We start from the raw sequence: 18,203 nt of genomic DNA, 5'->3' as shown, positions 1-18,203 counted from the left end.
GGACATGTAAAGTAACTCAGTGTTCCTTTGGGTGTCAGATAGTGAGATAGAGAGAAGTACACGGACATGTATGTAACTCAGTGTTCCTTTGGGTGTCAGATAGTGAGATAGAGAGAAGTACACGGACATGTAAGTAACTCAGTGTTCCTTTGGGTGTCAGATAGTGAGATAGAGAGAAGTACACGGACATGTAAAGTAACTCAGTGTTCCTTTGGGTGTCAGATAGTGAGATAGAGAGAAGTACACGGACATGTAAAGTAACTCAGTGTTCCTTTGGGTGTCAGATAGTGAGATAGAGAGAAGTACACGGACATGTAAAGTAACTCAGTGTTCCTTTGGGTGTCAGATAGTGAGATAGAGAGAAGTACACGGACATGTATGTAACTCAGTGTTCCTTTGGGTGTCAGATAGTGAGATAGAGAGAAGTACACGGACATGTATGTAACTCAGTGTTCCTTTGGGTGTCAGATAGTGAGATAGAGAGAAGTACAACGGACATGTATGTAACTCAGTGTTCCTTTGGGTGTCAGATAGTGAGATAGAGAGAAGTACACGGACATGTAAAGTAACTCAGTGTTCCTTTGGGTGTCAGATAGTGAGATAGAGAGAAGTACACGGACATGTATGTAACTCAGTGTTCCTTTGGGTGTCAGATAGTGAGATAGAGAGAAGTACACACGGACATGTAAAGTAACTCAGTGTTCCTTTGGGTGTCAGATAGTGAGATAGAGAGAAGTACACGGACATGTAAAGTAACTCAGTGTTCCTTTGGGTGTCAGATCGTGAGATAGAGAGAAGTACACGGACATGTAAAGTAACTCAGTGTTCCTTTGGGTGTCAGATAGTGAGATAGAGAGAAGTACACGGACATGTAAAGTAACTCAGTGTTCCTTTGGGTGTCAGATAGTGAGATAGAGAGAAGTACACACGGACATGTAAAGTAACTCAGTGTTCCTTTGGGTGTCAGATAGTGAGATAGAGAGAAGTACACGGACATGTATGTAACTCAGTGTTCCTTTGGGTGTCAGATAGTGAGATAGAGAGAAGTACAACACGGACATGTATGTAACTCAGTGTTCCTTTGGGTGTCAGATAGTGAGATAGAGAGAAGTACACGGACATGTAAAGTAACTCAGTGTTCCTTTGGGTGTCAGATAGTGAGATAGAGAGAAGTACACGGACATGTAAAGTAACTCAGTGTTCCTTTGGGTGTCAGATAGTGAGATAGAGAGAAGTACACGGACATGTAAAGTAACTCAGTGTTCCTTTGGGTGTCAGATAGTGAGATAGAGAGAAGTACACGGACATGTAAAGTAACTCAGTGTTCCTTTGGGTGTCAGATAGTGAGATAGAGAGAAGTACACGGACATGTAAAGTAACTCAGTGTTCCTTTGGGTGTCAGATAGTGAGATAGAAAGAGAGACAGGAGAAGAGCAGACACACAGATACAGATCACCAGATCCACTGAGCTGCAGAGGCAGGCAGGAAGAGTCTCTCACATCCACACACTGATCCACTACACCTGACACAGACTCCAGGTCACTTCCTTCAATATGTTTGTAAATCAAATTCAACGTTTTGCTGCAGTATTTTGGGTCTTTATAGAACATTGAACTTATCTAAATTGTTTGTATTGTGTATTTGTTTGTATGTCTTTTTCTACTACTGTAGATACTGTATGTTTACTGTATATATGCTTTTAATGTTTTTATTTTATTATGTATATACTTTATTCCACCCTTTAAATATGTTAATACCTGAACACACTGATGTTGTAACAAACTAATCTCCCAATTTGGGATCAATAAAGTATCTATATATCCATCTATATCTAATATTACAGCATAACAAGTCAGAAGAATGCTCATCCATCCTGACCATCTTTTATAAAACATAGTTATCTGGAATCAATGAACTGCAGTGGGTTAGCGTGCTGATCTTCAGACCAGGGGTCCAGGGAAGACCCTTCCCACCTTAACCCCCACTGCAGTCAAGAAACATCCCCCTACATTTATCCAGTGGGTATTGTCCACAGTATTCAACGTATTACAGTACATGTCTAATATATGTCATATGTGGTTGAGCACTTGGAAGAGCGTTAAAATAAATACCACAAATGATTACTGTTATTATAATAGCATCAAAATAGGACAGTAGTCCATTTCACATCAAACGGGGCGCTAGACATTGAGATATTTCAATGTGTCCATGTGTGATCGTGTCATATATGAAAGGAGATCTGAAACTGGGCTACTTTGAAATGATCTGCTCAATTAAAAGCACAGGGGGTCGTCCCGTCTGTCTGAATGATCTGTTCCGGTCCTAAGAGAGAATCAAGAGTTTGATTGAATGCATTTGTTAGGAACATAATGGACATAGATATATAAACATTTAAAATCCTCTCTGTCTCAGAGGTTTTATTGTGCTTTTATTTAAAGGCAGAAATGTAGTAGGTATGTATGTAAGTTGATACTAAAACAACATCACTGTGAATATTCTAAACAAGGAAGAGAGGATCAACGCTAACTGTACGACATGCTACAGTTAGCGTCACTAACATACTCATCAAAGATCCTCTCTTCCTTATTGCTCTCATTTCTTCTGACAGGAACACATCAAGTATTTGTTATGTATGTTGTCAATGAAAGCACACCAATTACAGATATAATGGCTGAGTATTGTACTGGCCATTTTGTTGTGCAACAGGAATGGTTCACCCACTGCAGAATACCTTTTCAATAAAACAAAAGCCAAAAGGTGAAAGAAGGAAAGAAGAAAGAGACTCCTCAGAAAGACTGAATGCATCCTCCCTCAGCAGCCTGATAATCAAAAATATGTTTCCATCAAAACTCCATTCTCTCGGATCAAGGATCAAACTACATGACAGAGAGCAACACCCAGAAAGAGAGAAGTGACATGAGAGTGGAGGACAGGTGTGTGTGTGAGCCTGAAGGCTGTGACCCACATATCACACCAGAGGTTGCGCTATACTTATCCCTGCCCGTCAGTTTGACGGACAGGATCGTAAGATTTGCGTCAAAATCCAGTATTACCCGTCGGCCTTTACACAACCCTGACGGGGGGGGGGGGGGGGGGGGGGGGGGGGGGGGGGGGAGGCATGCTCGTGAACTGTCAACGGGGGGGGGGGGGGGGGCGCCGTGTTATGCATGCCCACTCAACCCAGTCTCACGGCATGTCGTGTTATAGTCACGACATTTAATCTATTGATTCGTGTTCACCAACACCACTTTTTTTCGTGTCAATATCAAGCCACGATTATTGTTTTTATTTTAAATCGTATCATGTCGGACTTTTTTTGCCGTCCGTGAGGAAAACAAATGGAGCTCAGAGCCTCAGAATACTGAAATCTGTATTTTTTAAATCTTTTTTTCCTTCTAATTTGTTATTCTTTTCTAAATAACACACAGTTATTTACTCAACAATAACACACAATTATCCTTGTTTTTATTTATTTGTTTAATTCTATAATCTCTGGCTTTTTTGGCGTCCGTCAGGAACTGAATTTCAAAATAAAATAACCGGAAACAGATACACACCCACTGAACTGATTACCCAAGATCCTCAGCTATGGTTTAAGCTCGGTGATTGGATTGTTTAGCCGCAATGCACGTTGGGATATGGTGTTTATGCGATGTGAAATCCGAAAAACATTTAAAAAAAATAAAAATAATACTTTATTCCGAGTGTACTTGCTTTTCTCTTTGAAAGTCATCACATAACGGCATTGTAATACACGGTTCTAGACAAACTGGAAGAAGTGCCACCGAAACTGAATACGTGACGTGGATCATAAATATATCAGCAATTAAACAACATCATCAATTTCTCTTCACAAAATACGTCTCCTTGCAGTATCAATAGTAATTCGGCTGACTTTTATATTTGATCCAATTGGTAGATAGGTTATATTTACACCATAACGGTGCACAGCTGATAGAAAAGGACTTGTAGTTTTTAAAGATATTACTGATTTTCTATGAATATAACAATGTAAATACTGAGTTGAAAGAATAGTCAGGGGATTTGGGTGATGGGAGACACATATATGGATTCACAATTTCAATAGCTTACCATTAAATGACGAATATACCTTTCTGTCTGTGATACAAATCAGATATTAATGTGTAGAAGTAAAACATGTGAAATAGCATAGCAATATCCTGTACAATTATGTGAAAACATGAATAAAACTACACATCTTCAGATGTTATACATACATAAGTGTCCTACACTAATAATACAAAGTTATTATGGCTGTGTGTACCTTGTGTGCACCGCCTAGTGGTTAAAGCACGTTATTTAATTATTGTTTTAATATGTTATATTTGATGAAAAAAATATTAAGAGTACATACTTTCATAAGGGGAAAGTAGAAGGTCAATGATAGAAATATAGAATATAAAAAATCAAGAAGATACTGTAAGTGATCTCTACAATAAAACAGTTTAGTGCCGGATGTACAAAGCAATTAATAGGAGGATGTGCAAAACAGACAAACTAATAAACCTTTATTAACACATTAAAGATTACTTTAGGTTAATACTTCACGACATTTAATCTATTGATTCGTGTTCACCAACACCACTTTTTTTCGTGTCAATATCAAGCCACGATTATTGTTTTTATTTTAAATCGTATCATGTCGGACTTTTTTTGCCGTCCGTGAGGAAAACAAATGGAGCTCAGAGCCTCAGAATACTGAAATCTGTATTTTTTAAATCTTTTTTTTCCTTCTAATTTGTTATTCTTTTCTAAATAACACACAGTTATTTACTCAACAATAACACACAATTATCCTTGTTTTATTTATTTGTTTAATTCTATAATCTCTGGCTTTTTTGGCGTCCGTCAGGAACTGAATTTCAAAATAAAATAACCGGAAACAGATACACACCCACTGAACTGATTACCCAAGATCCTCAGCTATGGTTTAAGCTCGGTGATTGGATTGTTTAGCCGCAATGCACGTTGGGATATGGTGTTTATGCGATGTGAAATCCGAAAAACATTTAAAAAAAATAAAAATAATACTTTATTCCGAGTGTACTTGCTTTTCTCTTTGAAAGTCATCACATAACGGCATTGTAATACACGGTTCTAGACAAACTGGAAGAAGTGCCACCGAAACTGAATACGTGACGTGGATCATAAATATATCAGCAATTAAACAACATCATCAATTTCTCTTCACAAAATACGTCTCCTTGCAGTATCAATAGTAATTCGGCTGACTTTTATATTTGATCCAATTGGTAGATAGGTTATATTTACACCATAACGGTGCACAGCTGATAGAAAAGGACTTGTAGTTTTTAAAGATATTACTGATTTTCTATGAATATAACAATGTAAATACTGAGTTGAAAGAATAGTCAGGGGATTTGGGTGATGGGAGACACATATATGGATTCACAATTTCAATAGCTTACCATTAAATGACGAATATACCTTTCTGTCTGTGATACAAATCAGATATTAATGTGTAGAAGTAAAACATGTGAAATAGCATAGCAATATCCTGTACAATTATGTGAAAACATGAATAAAACTACACATCTTCAGATGTTATACATACATAAGTGTCCTACACTAATAATACAAAGTTATTATGGCTGTGTGTACCTTGTGTGCACCGCCTAGTGGTTAAAGCACGTTATTTAATTATTGTTTTAATATGTTATATTTGATGAAAAAAATATTAAGAGTACATACTTTCATAAGGGGAAAGTAGAAGGTCAATGATAGAAATATAGAATATAAAAAATCAAGAAGATACTGTAAGTGATCTCTACAATAAAACAGTTTAGTGCCGGATGTACAAAGATATTAATAGGAGGATGTGCAAAACAGACAAACTAATAAACCTTTATTAACACATTAAAGAATACTTTAGGTTAAGGTCTTCTTTTAAATAAGAAAAAAGCTTTGGGGGTATCTACACATAAATATTAAGCCTGACAAAGTACTTAACGTCTAATACATTGCTTTCCTGCAATGTTAACTATGTTGAAGCACTTCTTTTAACTGATATTATACATATTAATTATACTCTTATAAGATGTATAATAAAATGTACTCTTAGATAGTATAAGGCGTGTGGTGCAGTGGGTTGAGCGTTGGTGTTCGGATCAGGGGACCACAGGTTCAAACCCCACTGCAGTCAGCATGTCGTTGTGTCCCTGAGACACTTCACCCCAAATTGCTCCTGTGGGGATTGCCCACAGTATTGAGTATGTAAGTCGCTTTGGATAAAAGCGTCTAACAAGTAACATGTAATGTATAAGAAATGTGCAGAATATGACGATGTAATGGTGGAGGTACACAGATATCGATAGATGTCTTGTAATGCACTGTTGAGGAACCTGTGACCCAAGTGTTTCATTCATTGCATAACTACACCGTAGTTGTGTATATGATATGTCAATAAACCTTAGAAAATCTTGAAATCTTGAAAGGGATGTGCAAAATAGCCATTATATACAGTTTTTAATTAACTATTAGTAGAGAATAACGAGTAATGAATATACTTTATAGGGATCTGCAGATAAATGTTTAAAAAAGTATGTGTAGTTCTGGGGGGGCTGGTCCCGTTCGAGTCCAGTTTTGGATAGTCTGCCGTGGTTTCGTTCCATTTCAAAGTGCTGTTTGAACATCCAATCCCAGAGCTTGAAGATTAATCACGGGGTTTGTCAGGCAAAGGGACTGTAGTCCCAAACGATAGCTGAGGATTATGGGTAGTGTAGTGTCTTCGGCCATCCTAAACTCCGAAATGTTTTTCGGATTTCATATTGCATTAACACCATATCCCAACGTGCATTGCGGCTAAAACATCCAATCACCGAGCTTAAACCATAGCTGAGGATCTTGGGTAATCAGTTCAGTGGGTGTGTATCGCAATGATGCTCGAAATGTCCCTTATAGGCCTACGTCTGTTTCCTGTTATTTTATTTAGAAAATTCTGTTCCTGGCCACCATTTTGCGCCTCTGAGAAACCTTTAATGATAGAATAAACGAGACCTCGCCTCCAAGGGTAAAATCATATTAACGTTGATGATCCTTCAGCACCATCATTAAGAATAATTAGCATGTGTCCAACATTTTTGTTCACAACTAAATACCTGCAAAATAATGGAAAACTATGACTATTTGTAATACTAATAAGAAAATCAAACAATACTAACACAGTAAACTTGAACCTGATAAAATATAACTGCTGAACATCAGTATAAGCATAACCATTGTTAGCATTTAGCATGTAGGTACCCACACACTCACACACATACATGTGTTACTTACGTGTGTTGCTCGGCTGTGAGTCCATAGGAATCATCATTTTGCCTCGTGTTCCCCTCCTGCCAGTCAGCGAGCGGTCCAGGGTGGAGATACAGCTGGAGGCCTCGTCTCCGTCAGCTCCTGCAACATCCACGCATTCACATATTCAAACAGGGATTCAAATATTTCCTCTCCGTCATTTAAGCTGTTAAACAAGAATTTAAAATGAGTTCCACTGACTCATTTTCTACTGGGAGAAAGTCACTTAAAACACTCATGATCAATCAGGCTTGATTTTACAGCTATGTAAAAAAAGATAAAGCATCATAATTATCAAATAAAACAGGTTTACAAAAGTGAATAACTGTTATTTACATAAAATATATGTGAATTAATAAATACATGAATCAGCATCCATCTTGTACCTGAGTGGCTGCTCTTACTGCCCATCTGGCTCTCTGATTGGCTGTGTGCCACTTGGGGGAGGTCCTGGCAGGACTGGATGGGTGAATCACGTCCGGACGGGGCGATGCTCGGAGCTTTCTCCATGTTCTTCATCTCCATCTCCTCATGGTGGATCCACAGGTCAGGGGGCCGCAGGTCCTTCTGGCTGCCTTTCCTCTTACTGGCACTGTGGCTCGCTCTCTTCCTGCACAGAGGACGAGATAGGTGAGGAAATGAGGTAAACATGTGAGGAAGGGAGGTAAACATGTGAGGAAGGGAGGTAAACATGTGAGGAAGGGAGGTAAACATGTGAGGAAGTGAGGTAAACATGTGAGGAAGGGAGGTAAACATGTGAGGAAGGGAGGTAAACATTTGAGGAAGGGAGGTAAACATGTGAGGTAGGGAGGTAAACATGTGAGGAAGGGAAGTAAACATGTGAGGAAGGGAGGTAAACATGTGAGGAAGGGAGGTAAACATGTGAGGAAGTGAGGTAAACATGTGAGGAAGTGAGGTAAACATGTGAGGAAGGGAGGTAAACATGTGAGGAAGGGAGGTAAAACATGTGAGGAAGGGAGGTAAACATGTGAGGAAGGGAGGTAAACATGTGAGGAAGTGAGGTAAACATGTGAGGAAGTGAGGTAAACGTGAGGAAGAACAGGAGACAGACCAATGTAAATGGACAACACAGTGTATTATGGGTGGAATGCTTATACAGTCATGTTACAAAGCAAACTTCTAAATTCCAGCAGAGCATGAAGGCACCATGACAGAAACATCAGAGTGCAGCCTGGCTCATGTTTACTGCATTCACAGAAAACACAGCAGCAGACAGGATGTGCATGGAGAGGTGGGGTCTGATCTGTTGTGCTGCAACAAACCTATTAGATTTGTTGAGGTACATTATAAAATATCACTAACCTAAATCATCTAAAACCAGTCAAACCAGATTGCAATAAAACACCTATTGAAACGCCATGAACTGGATTAAAAGATTAAACAGCGGTGACATTTGACAAATAGGATTATGAAATGTCTTGAATTGGATTATAAAATAATACTGCCTGAAAGAACATGAACTGGATTATGCAATAGTACTGTCTGAAATATCAGGAACTGGATTATAAAATTAAACAAACCTGAAATTTGAATAATGGGATTATGAGATGTCATGAAACGGATTACAGAATAATACCTCTACAACAGGATAAACTGGATTATACAATAGTACTGTCTGAAACAATATGAACCACATAATAACATATCATCTCTACCTTCATGAACCTGATTATACAAATACTACCATCTGAAATGTGATGAACCAGCATCTTAAATACAACAGATTCTACTACCTATCACGTATTTACATTTCCTCTCTGCATTGTAGCTTTGTTTTGGTTCTGGGTGATGGTGTTGTATTTTTGACAAAGAGGCTGCTAAAAGATGTTGCAAAACCAACCAGGACAGAACATTAAAAGAATTGTAATTGAGTTTGTGATATAATATATGTAAAGGACATTGTGAAATGTGAAATAATGCTTATACGATATGTATATAATACGATTACACAACAACAATGACTGAAAGCTGATGAATGGGATTGAAATTAAAGAAATGAACCAGATGTAATTAGCCACTTAGGTCAGGTCCATCCCAGGTGTAAGTAAACAGTTAGAGATTTGATTTGAACACAGGTTCAGACCGGTTTCAGCCTCTTACTTCCTCTGCTGGGCGGAGGAGTGCCGGGTGCAGATGAGGGCCACGATGACCACCACCACCACAGTGATGGCCCCCACCGACACCACGATGATCACCAGCAGGTTACTGTTCTTCTGAGGCGTGGCGCTGCCGTGGGGGGGGCGCATCTGACCAATGGGAGACTCTGTTAGGTACAAAAGACAAGAAGGTAAAATCAAATATTAAACACTTTAACTTTTGCAAACCATTTTTCATATAGTCAACTTCATAACAGTTGACTTGGACATATGTGAAACGAAAACCAGACACTTTTGAATGATTACCATGCATTTGACAAAATACCTTGAATTTCAAGCTTTTTATTTCACAATTGCTATTTAGAATTATAATTAAAATGTTGTCATAGTTTATTTTCATGTCCGCAGAAGTTGCTTCGTTATGAAAGCCGACATAGGCTATGTTACCATGACATGAAGACTCAAGATGTAAGTGAGTTATTGTGTATAAAACAATTATTATTTGAATCCCAGAACAAAAACTGAAAAATAAATATAGGCATTTCTCTCTCAAATCTCCATGATGCTGTTCATTCACTGTATCTCAGTGTTTCATTCAAGTGTACAGTACATATGCAATAGGAAATAACTGATTTCATACATATTTCTGTTTTTAAACATTAGTGATTTAACGACAAGGAACATTTAAGAAAGCCTGGCATGAAAACACAATGCTTCTGCTACCAGTCAATACACAGTGTGTGTGTGTGTGTGTGTGTGTGTGTGTGTGTGTGTGTGTGTGTGTGGTGTACGTACGTGTACGTGTACGTGTACGTGTGACAGGTGTAAAGGGAGAGAGGGGATTGATGACATGCTCTGTCATTCATTAACCCGACCTTGGAGCAGAGAGAGAGAAAATGGGAAACACAAGGGGGAGCATGAAGTGGTGAGGAGAGGAGAGGAGGGAGAAAGAGAGGCAGAGATTAGAGGATAGAGAAGAGAGAGAGAGAGGAGGGAGGGGAGAGAGGAGGAAGAGGAGAAGGATGAGGAGAGAGAGAGGGAGAGGAGAGAAGAGAGGAGAGGAGAAGGAGAGGAGAGGAGGAGGGAGAGGAGAAGAGAGGAGAGGAGAGGAGAGAGAGGGAGAGAGGAGAGAGAGAGGATGAGGAGAGGAAGAGAGAGAGGAGAGGAGAAGAGAGGAGAGGAGAGGAGAGGAGCGGCAGAGGAGAAGATGAGGAGCAGGAGAGATGAGGTTGAAGAGAGGAAGAGAGATGGGGGAGTGATAAGATGAGAGAAAGAGAAAGGGCATTGAAGGCAATTCTGAAGAAAGGAGAGAGTGCAGAAGATGGTTGAAATGTCATGAAGGAAAACATGTGAGAGGTAGTTGACCTCCCTCGCCTCTCTCCCTTACTCTGCGCTCCAGTGGTCTCTCTCCCTTTCTCTGCGCCTCAGTGGTCTCTCTCCCTTTCTCTGCGCTCAGTGGTCTCTCTCAATGAGAAGCACCATCCATCACACTGCAGCTGCACCATTTCCCTTTCCCTGCTTTTAGTTACATTTGATCCTCCTTTCCTTTTTCTTGGAAAACAAGTTTCATGTCATTTCTAACAGAACTCTGGCCCTTTGCTTTAAGGTGCTGAGGAAGGTCCTCAGGCCATTCCAATGTGGGGGGTTCTACCTCTGGGGGAGGGGATACCATTCAATCTAACTGGCAGTTGTTGAGATATCAGTACGAGAACAACACGCTGCCTCCATACACTGTACACCCCCCCAGCAGGGTCAGTTACCCCAGGTGGGGAAAGTACTCAGATCTTGTACTTGAGTAAAAGTAGAAGTACCAGAGTGTAGGAATACTCTGTTACAGTAAAAGTCCTGCATTCAAAATGTTACTCAAGTAAAAGTAGAAAAGTATTCTATATAGTGAAAGTAGCGACAGTAAAAGTAGTCATTGTGCAGATTGGTCCATTTCAGAATAATAATGAGTCAGCAAAAAGTCAATTGTTTTCGAGGAAAAGGAGGAATTTTTACATAGCAATACAACTATTTAGCATGTAGCAGGAGACAGATAGAATAATCAACATACGGAAATAGAAGTTGGCAGTTCATTTACATGTGTCTTTAATGATGACTCTTAGCTTCTGGGTTTTTATTAAATGTTATTATAAGACCTGTGCTTTTCCTATAAACACTGAGAACAGCCTGCCATGTCCAGGGTATCAAAGACGTTCCAACTCCATTGTTCCTTCCAGATTCCTTCTAACAGCTAGCAGCAGCCATGTCATCTCCGTACAGCATAAATGGATTGTCAAACGATATGACAAACTGATATTTCATCGACTCATACTCTCCGACAGCCGACAGCTGAATCCAAGGCTTTACGGTCCTGGTATATCAGAACACTCTACTTGGGCCTTCCACTGTGGAAGATGGATAATATAATAATAATGGATCATTAATAATAACCTCCCAGTAGGTTTCATGGAAATAATGATGTAAACTGGTATGAATTGAAGGGAAAATGTTGACAAGGATCGGACACTTAATATTAGAGTTTAGCATGTTAGTCATGTTTATGAGCATCTTCAGAAGTTACTTGGCATGATTGTTGAATTGAAATCATGATCAAACTAAAATAAGGAAACAATACAAAAAATATTAAAATCCAACCTCCCAGGTCACAATAAGTAAAGCAAATGGCATGGTGGCAGATATAATTAGTATGTGAGTTACCATTAAGAGCTGTGTCATACAATAAATGAGCGTTATATGGACTGTAACAGACAAAGTGTCTAGTTATAAATGACTGCTGTGTGACGGGAGCAGCAGCTGACACGCAGGAACTGATGAGAACAAGAGCCTAACAACCTCTGCAGCCCCCAATGGAAGACAGTGGTTTTTAATATGGTGATCTAAATGCTTCTCCCTCTGGTCAACAGTCAAGTGATGTTCTGATTTCATTTGATAATGAGAGAACTAAAAGAGGGGCATGTTTTAAGTGTATCATCTATGTAATATGTAATGTATACTTTGCTTTCTTGTTGCAGCCAGCAATTACAATTTCTGGGTACTTTTTTAACTATTAATGTTTCTTTGTAAACCAAACGATGTAGTTAACCCTGTAAGGCCCACGGTTGTAATTTTACAACATTGCTTTAAGCTATCCTAAAAAATTGTTTTTTTAAAGACCAGAGCCTCACAATGCTATTGGGTAGTAAATGTGTTTATAGGTCCTGCCCTCTGGCCATACACTCACACAACTTCCCAATCTTCAAACGAGCAACATTTCTTTGTTTTATTGGACTGGATTTGTCAGATTCAAGTAAGTAAAATGCCTCAAATATTTTTTTAATTATTACAATGTCTAGAACATGTACATATTTAGTTATTGTGGAATACATTCATCAAATTTGGTTTTGAGCAGCTTATGTCTTTGTTGTAATATTACAACACTGGGTTAGTGTGGTAGTCAAAATAGCATGAGCACCTGTCATGGACCCTGCCCTTCTTATATGTTCACATATGGAAATAAAACACAAATGCAAATGCATTCCTTTTAGTATGATAATAGGCTAAGCCAGACAGAATGAACACTTGTCCCACCACCCTATCGATTCCTTCAGGTAATCTATTACAATATAATAAGCATACACAGTCAAATCCGGAGTGTTAATTTAACACTCTGAGATAAGGACGATATGTTCACTGGCTCAGTGTTAAAGTGTTAACACTTAAAGAGTCAATGTAGTTGTTCAATATATTTATTCAGACAATGTGAGTAGAAATACCGAAATGCTGCTCCCACCTAAGCCCTACGTTGCAATATTGGCGTGTGGCGCAGTGGAGGGGCCTTTGTATGGGGATCAGGTGGTCACAGGTTCAAACCCCACTGCAGTCAGCATGTCGTTGTGTCCCTGAGACACTTCAACCCAAATTGCTCCTGTGGGGATTGCCCACAGTATTGAGTATGTAAGTCGCTTTGGATAAAAGCGTCTAACAAGTAACATGTAATTACAACATTTCCCTTCAAAAATAAATTATAATGTTTTTCTATATTTGGGCTTTACAGGGTTAATGGATCATATCACTGCATTGTCATAGATATGAATTGTACATGTAACCTAGGTAAACCTTTTGTAACACATCGTGTAGGAAACTTACTCTTATTTTAGCCATGCAGATAGGGATAGAAAACCATATTAGATAGATAATTGTAGGGTAAGTCTTCTATCGTGTACTATGTTGTATTAATATTGATGAGGATTTTATATCTTGTGTAACTGCAAAACAGAGTCAGTGCACGGCACGTTTTTGGTTGTGTTTCCACTTGGCGTAGTACCGGCTAGCAGGTACTATTTCACAGTTTTTCTGGCCCCATAAAATCGAGGTTCTTAGCGGGCCAATAACCAGGCTGAGTCGGGCTGAGTATGCTAAACTAGAGAGAGAATCGCTGGCAAGGGGGCTACAACTACAACAAGATGAACATATTTGACCGTGATTTAATTGTAATACACGTTTCAAAATGATGCCGAAGTATCAACATACTGATACCGGTTAGTAAAAACCATGAATTAATGCTTTGACAAGTCTGCAGACAGACGGCAGGCGAAAAACCTTTTAAAATGCATGTTGTCTAAATGGAGGGTTGCCAACTTTGGGTACCTGGCTTGAGTGAGATTTTGATATCATGGGTTTAATTCGGTTTAATTACACATATGCGCACGAAATGACTGCTATCGTGTCAGCAGCGGGACCTTAGCATATATATAGGATATATATACAATATATACAAATACACAATAATGGACACAGACTATAAAGGGCACACAGTTTCATTCACTAATGAAAGTCAAACATGTTTGTTTCCACTGTTTTATTGTGTGCCTGTCGCGATAAGCAATTAATTGACTTATCGTACGATAAATAAAAATGAACTCGATAACTTTTCTGACCTCGATAAATTGCCATTTACATGAGGATGGGACTAGCAGTTTGAAAGGATGTACTTGAATTATTATTATATATTATCATTATGTCAGTGGTCTAAAATGGTCATACAACGGTGCCGACAATATTATCGTTTATCGCAATAATTTCCGGGAAAATGTATCCAACAAAATTAATTATCGTGAGGGGCCTATACATGAAACACACACACAAACAAATCTACAGACTTACTCCAAACTGCCAAATATATTAATTAACACACTCTCACTCTCATATACTCTTTGACTCTATTTTGGCCTAGTAGAACAATAAGCAGCAGACTTTTACTTTTTATCATTTCTACTGGATCTTAGATCTGCGCATGCGCAATACGGGTCGGCAGTGGCGGCTCCAGAGTATTTTTGTTGGGTAATCTATGGTAGGGCTAACCCATACAGTGGTGGGGCTCAAGTCAGTATTTGCAATGTAATTACATCATAGACTGTATATATAGAATTACATACACGCTATATCGCCCCCCTTGTCAGTGAAACGCCACGCGTTAGCTTTAGATTATTTCCCTGTCTCTCTCAATCCAAATTGAACTGTATGAAATAAAAAGGCACATTTGTCTTGTAGTAAATAAAAAGGGCGACCTGGAGCCAATCCTGCAATTTCCCCACAGGTGAAAGAGTTGAGACTTTTTTAAATACTAACATAAAATACACATTCTGGTACTCTCTTGAGAAGAAAAATAAATAAATCTATTACTACACGACATATTTAAAAAAATGAATGCCATTTTAGTTTTTTGTGACTTTGTTCTGAAAGCTGAACCTGCTGCTCCTCACAGAGAGAAGAGGGAAGAGGCTGTGTGAATTACTTTACATTGTGGATAAGGGTGGATAGCCCCCATTGTTCTGTGTGTCAAAATGAAAGACAGCCCACACACCTATCAATCATCAAACCGTGGGGTCTTATTTCATTACGTGTTGATTTCTATCAACAAGTAATGTTGTATCTATGTATATAGAGATGTACTACAGCAAAAGTATTCTCCGTCGGGACTTCCTGCAACAACACCACGCCGTTATCGTGATTCTGATTGGCCAGAAGACATTATCAAAGATGTTCTATTGAGAAGACGATCACTACGTGACAAAAGTTTTCAAAACCGTTTCTAGTCTTCGTATTCTTGTTTTTGGCGCGAGAATAGTTTGGGCAGCGTGAGAGCGTGAGATTGAGAGTGAAAGCGTGTGTCACACGCCAGATGCGTGAGAGTTGGCAACCCTGCTAAATGGAGATCGGCTAAGCTAACGCAGTGTATGCTCCGTCCGTCCACACTCACAACAACGGCCTATACAGACATAAATAAAGCAGCGACTGTATTCACCATGACACAGGCAGTCTGTGGTTTGTACTTGTTTCACTTTTGTCTAGTTTCTGAACAGATATGAGGAGCTGTGAGCTCTGAGTGCTAACAGCTAACGGCTGATGTTGTTTTTGTGTGATTCTCATTGAAGATGGCGTCACAGCTCCGCCTACACTGCGTTACTATAGTTACTGCCCCAGCTACTAAACTGTAATGGAAACGCAGCATAAAGTGAGCCTTGCCTAACAAGGCCTAACAAGGCCTAACTATACCGTACTAAGCCGAGCGAGGCCCTGCAATGGAAATGCGCCAATAGAGCTCTAAAGAAAGGAGACCTGTTGGAAAGATTGCAGGGTGAATAATCTCTTCAGCTCGTTTTTCAAGTGAGAGGAAGCTCTGCAGTGTGACGGGTGACACGCTTTTCAGAGGAAATACAGTGAAGGTGACGCACAAGACTCTGCCCTCACTGACCTAAATAAAGCCTGGGGGGGGGCACACACACACACACACACACACACACACACACACACACACACACACACACACACACATAAACACACACACACACAAACACACACACACACACACACACACACACGCAAGCACACATGCTGCTTGTCCGTAAGACACTGGCCAGCTACTGACCCTGAACTGTGACCTCTCTGGGTCAGCAGCAGCTGGTATTACCAGCAGCTTTTAGTGTTACAATAGTGTGGAGCAGAGAATTCTATAAGCATTAGTGTAAGGGCTGTGAGCATTAAAACAGCATTAGCACAAGTATAACCATCAGCATTACATTATAATTAATGTAGGTTACTGAAATGAGATTTGACTGCATGGATGTTCTCTTTGTTTCTGGATGTTCTCCTGATGGAGAGAGCCTTCCTCTGGTCTCATTCCTCTGGTCTCATTCCTCTGGTCTCATTCCTCTGGTCTCATTCCTCTGGTCTCATTCCTCTGGTCTCATTCCTCTGGTCTCATTCAGGGAGTGGAGCTGCTGGGTCCACATGAGTCCCTCAACACGGCCACGTTATAAGAGTGTGAGTGGAGGAGTGGAGGATACATGAGCACTCAGTGAGCTCCACAGGCTGACCCGGGACACATAGAGACACTAAACATCGCTTTTAAAGAATGGGTATACCTTTATGGCCCATATTACAAAACCAATTAGCATTACCAGCAGCATAAGTATGAGTATGAGACCTCATTGGCTCATTGAAGTAACAATAATAGGTAACTTAAGCTCTCTATAGATAATTCTATATCCTGGCATTGCTTTGGAAAACAGTGTTTGTCTTGAGGGTAAATATCTCTTTACAGTATGTGAGCATTAATTATATTTAACCTCTTAAGCCCTGAGCCTGTTTTTCAGGTCTCAGGCTCGAAAATGACATTCCCAGAACAAATGACCATATCTTCCCTTCTAAAAGGGTTAAATTAATCATCTTTATTCTCAAAGTAATGATAAACCTGTGAGTTGGATGTAGAAAAGTCAGAATCAATATAGATGTTTTTTATTTTGGCTATTGTGGCTACCATTAGCAGCTAACTTTTCCGCTCCGATTTTTACATAAAAAATGGAATTATGGATTATAAATAATTTTTTAAAAGGTACAGGTACATTATCAACCTATGGATCAACAGTTGTAGCATTTTTTTGTTTCGTTTTAATGCCATTGAACACGTCTTTTGACCTAATTGACAGCTACGGTGAGACGATCTGCCGTAAAAGCTCCGTAAAGGTACGTGTTGTGATGTCTGTGTTTGCTTCCCTTGTCGCAAGCTCGGATCGCTCAGTGATGATACTATACCTAAATAATCAGTGGAGTCTCAGCTTTAATAGGCTATATTGTATGTGCAGCTACGATAAGTAATAAGGGTATCTTTATCTTGAATTGTGTGCCGCAGTGCGTTAGAATTTTTTCGCTCAGGGGTCATTTAGACCCTTCTTATGAGACTTGTGTTTTGTTTTGGTAAAAATGGTTCATATCTTCAGTTAGCTGAGATTCTTCCCGTTAATCTGGTGCTACACATTAATAGTTTCATAAATGTTAAGAAGCCCTGAGACATTATCTCGAAAAAAAAACGGTGAGGGGGGGTCCAATGGGGGGACCGCCGTGCTTAAGAGGTTAAAAGAGCAATTTCAAGTAGTACATTCTTTCTATGTAAATATGAAAAGCGTAGGGCTGTAATAGTAATTATTCATTGTGATCCTCCAAACCAAACATTTCATTTAGGTATTCTTAGTTGTAAAATCTACAGACTCATATTTCCCTCTATTATTGTGCTATTCAAAAACGTTTCACAATAATGTGGTTGTTGTTGTTTTTGGCAGTATATTTAAAATACAGACAGGAGATGTATATGCCACACTCTTAACCCTGTTCCTCCACCTCCAGACAATTTTCTCCAGTTAGTAAAAACACTGATTGATGTTGAGATTGTGAATCTAATGAATTATTCCTGCCTGCAGCGATCCCACAGAA

The 18,203-nt window shown here is 39.3% G+C and overlaps 1 protein-coding gene across 1 annotated transcript in view; it reads right to left on the bottom strand.

Moving 5' to 3' along the window:
- LOC117484747 (netrin receptor DCC-like) overlaps nt 1-18,203 on the bottom strand; it is a gene marked incomplete at its 5' end in the record, with an annotated part of 117,971 nt that overhangs the window by 46,086 nt on the left and 53,682 nt on the right. Inside the window, 3 exon segments of the mRNA XM_034133164.1 lie at nt 7,318-7,434; nt 7,719-7,942; nt 9,454-9,616. Coding sequence (XP_033989055.1) covers nt 7,318-7,434; nt 7,719-7,942; nt 9,454-9,616 — 504 coding nt within the window.

The sequence above is a fragment of the Trematomus bernacchii genome, unplaced genomic scaffold, assembly GCF_902827165.1.
Source record: "Trematomus bernacchii unplaced genomic scaffold, fTreBer1.1, whole genome shotgun sequence".
Classification (NCBI taxonomy): Eukaryota; Metazoa; Chordata; class Actinopteri; order Perciformes; family Nototheniidae; genus Trematomus; species Trematomus bernacchii.
Note: the sequence above shows the minus strand (reverse complement) of the source record. Positions and strands in the feature narration are given on the sequence as shown.